The 3,745-nt window shown below is 45.3% G+C and overlaps 1 protein-coding gene across 1 annotated transcript in view; it reads right to left on the bottom strand.

The window, feature by feature from the left end:
* Positions 1–2,260, bottom strand: part of DPP9 (dipeptidyl peptidase 9) — an 18,960-nt gene extending 16,700 nt beyond the window's left edge. The window contains exon 1 of the mRNA XM_010175681.1: positions 2,199–2,260. Coding sequence (XP_010173983.1) covers positions 2,199–2,254 — 56 coding nt within the window. The 5' untranslated portion in view covers positions 2,255–2,260. The remainder of the gene's footprint in view (positions 1–2,198) is intronic.
* Positions 2,261–3,745: the final 1,485 nt, after the last annotated feature.

Here is a 3,745-nt window from a genome sequence, read left to right as displayed (position 1 = left end):
AGGAATGAGCCTAGGACTAGGGAAACCAGTTTTTGTCACCCCATATTGAGAAGCTGGATTTCCCACCATGAGGATATTTTAGTTGTTTTGGGGGCAGCTGGAAGAATATTACAAAGAATTTAAGAAGAACTTCAGGCAGAGACGTTTGCTCCATGGAGACAGAATCACTACCTTTGACACAGCATCAAGAGGGTGAAACAGTGACTAAGGATTACACCAAAAAAAGGCCTTGTCTTCAGCAGCCCCAAAATTTACGTTTTCAAATGAGATGTTTCTTGAATGCTGCCTGTCATTTGGGACAGCAACCTGCATTCTGACAGGAGAACAGCTTCTGAGATGAAGGATTAAGCAAGAATTACACAGAAACCAAATCTTGAAGACTTCAGCCTCAGTAAGATGCACAATGAGTTCTTTCCCAGTGGAGGGAATCAAAGGAGAAGAGAAGGATGGTTACTGATATCACCACAAGAAAACACTTGCCTCTGCCCATTTTCTACCAGGAGTATTTTTCAGGAGAACCCCAAGTGTTCCTTGAAGATTCCCCACCAGCTTTGTACCTTCTAACAAACTCTCTAAAAGGAAGTCCTCACCTAGTTTGACATCTTATGCAATTACAGCAGGAGATGAACAAACCTAAACCAAAGTCCATCTGGACTTCCTTAAACTACAGGCACACGGTACAAGCGCTGTAAATACAACCATATCTTCAAACTGCCCACAGTCCCCAAATCGTACAAAATGCACAAATAATAATGCAAGAACAAGAAAAAAATTCCTGAAACAAACTTAGGTACTCTTAGTACCTACTGCCCAGCAGTAAATCCACAGCTTGCAAATGAATAAAGAGTATTTTCCAATCAAAGCCAGGCAGGAAGCCCAAGTGAAACCACAAAAGAGAACGTGACGGGATGTTCTAAGACAGTGAGAGCATCTGTGGCCTCTACTGCCTATATCCACGGGCTCCATTACAGCAGCTAAAATCACATCTGAAGGCAGAAGTGTTGCCTATCAGAAACGTGTGACAGGAAGACCACAAAAACCCATAAAACTGGGTACAATTCTTTCAACCCAATCCCACTGCAGGTCAAGTCAGTCAATTAAAATAATCCAGCTTTGGCTCGAGATGCCTGACCCTTAGGTTACTCTCAGCCAGCTGGTGAAACACTCTTACTCAACCAGCTTGATTCCTCACGAGGGAAAGTTTCACCTTTAAGGGATCAAAACAATCCACAAATGTCATACTGGTAACTGTCCCAAACCGAAATGGAGGCTGAGTCCCTTCCAAACTACACTGCCATGATTTTACGATTCATTAGGGAACTAAAAGGCACAACTTTCAGTCTGGCACTGCTCTTATCCTGGTGATTTTTGACAGTAGAAGAGAGTGGGATAAGCAAAGCAGCCATCAGACAGCTAGGTGAGCGTTGGGAAACACCACTGTCGTAGCTGGGGTGTGTGGAGACTCACAAAACTTTGGTCCTGACTCAACACAGAGTAAAATGAAAATCCAATTGCTTCATCCATCACTACAGCCACCTCTTGGGACAGTATCTGGCAACAATCACACAGGGAGTAAACAAGTATTAGGAGTAACTTATCCGACTGCAATTGCAGGGTGAATTTGGGGATGAAATTATTCAAAGGCGAGTTGGATCATAACACCAATTTTAACCATCTTATTCTCAAACAGTCTTGAAACTTCCACATCAATACAGCACATCTGAGATTTACACCTTAGTGGAAAAAAAAGACTGTCCTTTACAGTTCCCATGCTGAGGCATTGATTTAGATGATTCAGTGTCACAGAAGCACTGCTAACCCCACTCCCCAAAACCCTTAGCTATCCCTTGGAAGTCTTTGTCCTGCTTTTTCTGCCCTACCTGGCCAGGTTAGATGGATCAGGCATACAGCCACCAAACCTTCCTTCAGAGGGAATGCATCAGTCTGAGGACAACAAGCAAGTACAGGTGGGACATCAACAGAGGAAAAGAACTGTAAAGCTTGGAATTGGAAGTCAGTGAAACAAGTTACTTTCCTGAGTCACTTCCTGACCCACAGATCCTGATCCAGAGCTCCCCAGGCAGAACTGGATACTTGGGATTTTTCAGAAACCTTATTTACTCCAAAGAGGTGCTTATTGTTCCGTCCCACACAAGCTAAAGGTCAATAAAGGCCTTGGGGGTAACCAGGACACATACCTTCTCCAACTTCCTGCAGTCTCGTTTTCCAGACGAACCCTCTTTATCTTCTGCATTAACTACTCAGCGAGCTGGGCAGGACAGGAAACTAGGAAGGAAGAGGGAAAAAAAAGCAAATTTCATATAACTGCAGTTTCTCCCGTCATAGGAACAAGGCTGTATAAAATCATCCTCCATAGGTCACATTTCCAATCGAATGTGGAAGCACAAACGAAATCCTTGGTTTGTACTTTACAGACCAAATCTGTTCCCCCAGCACGTGCTGGATATTAACAGCCCAGATAAACCTGAGAGAGACTCCTTCACCTGAACAATGGGACTCATTGAACTTTGGTTTGTCTCTTTCTTTCCTCCAAAATTCTTCTTAAAATCTGAGAATTCTCAGTACCAATCTTTCCTTTCATTCCTCTCTTAAAATCCTGAAATTCTCCTGAAGTATCAGGTATTAAGAATTGAGAAAAACCGAGGTCTGGTCCAATACACTTACAGGCAAGAGTCAAACAAAGGACACCATAAGGAGCCAGGCAGAGGGTCAGCAGCCCCACTGCCAACAGCGTCACAGTCCCACCTGGGACATAAAAAACACATTTGTCTTCTGAATCAGCCTGCTGCTCCCCTCTGCCTCAGCCTGACGCCACGGAGGAACCACACAAGCCCGTTTTCCACGAGCATAAGACGGCGCTACCTTCACCGCCGTCCTCTCTACCCAAGTACACTGAAGTACAAAGATCTTTGTCTCTCCTCTTCAAAAGAGCTCTGAATCACAGACACACCCCAAACCTGCCACTATCTTTTGGCAAGGCCCCTCCGTCTGCCCAAACTGCCATTTCTCCACCAAAAAACCGCATTCAAGGAGGATGAGGAGAGACAAAAAGTCGCAAAGAAGAGCCAGCAATGAAGATCCTGAGCTGTGAAGGAGAAAAGAGAGGGGCAAAATAGCAGCATCCAGTAATTTAAGGGCAATTGTTGTTGGAAACACGAAGGGTAACAGGAGCGATGCTCAGGAATGCTGAGTAACCTGGTCTGATCTCACAGCTGACCCTGCGTTGAGCAGGAGGTTGGACCAGAGATTTCCTGAAGTCCCTTCCAATCTCGGTTATTCTGTGATTTTTCATGATTCAAGAGGAACATCTCACCCTCATCCCACCCAAAAACAGCTCACACATTTCACAGAGAAAAGGGAAAAATAACATCCTCCGATGCTGAACCCAAAGGATAAAAAGAAACTGAATTAAAACAGACACGAGAGATGAGAAACCCAGCGTGAATCATGATGTTCATGTGTCAGCGAGACCCCGAGGGGCCTGTTGGTGGATTCAGGATGAGCCAAAGCAACACAGTCACCTAGAGAAGCCCTCACCAGCCTGTCTGGAGCTTTGAGACCTTCTTCTCCAAAAATAAAAGCAACTGAGGGTGGAATAAAACAGTGGGGATTTCTCTACAGAGGGATGAGCTTTGCCAGCAGCCCACGTCTGTCTCTGCACCGGGAGTGGGGCTGAAAGCCCCTGACAGGGAGCTCCGGGGGGAGGCACCGAGGTGGGGGGAAG

The sequence above is a fragment of the Antrostomus carolinensis genome, unplaced genomic scaffold (assembly GCF_000700745.2).
Source record: "Antrostomus carolinensis isolate BGI_N321 unplaced genomic scaffold, ASM70074v2 scaffold34840, whole genome shotgun sequence".
Lineage (NCBI taxonomy): Eukaryota > Metazoa > Chordata > Aves > Caprimulgiformes > Caprimulgidae > Antrostomus > Antrostomus carolinensis.
Note: the sequence above shows the minus strand (reverse complement) of the source record. Positions and strands in the feature narration are given on the sequence as shown.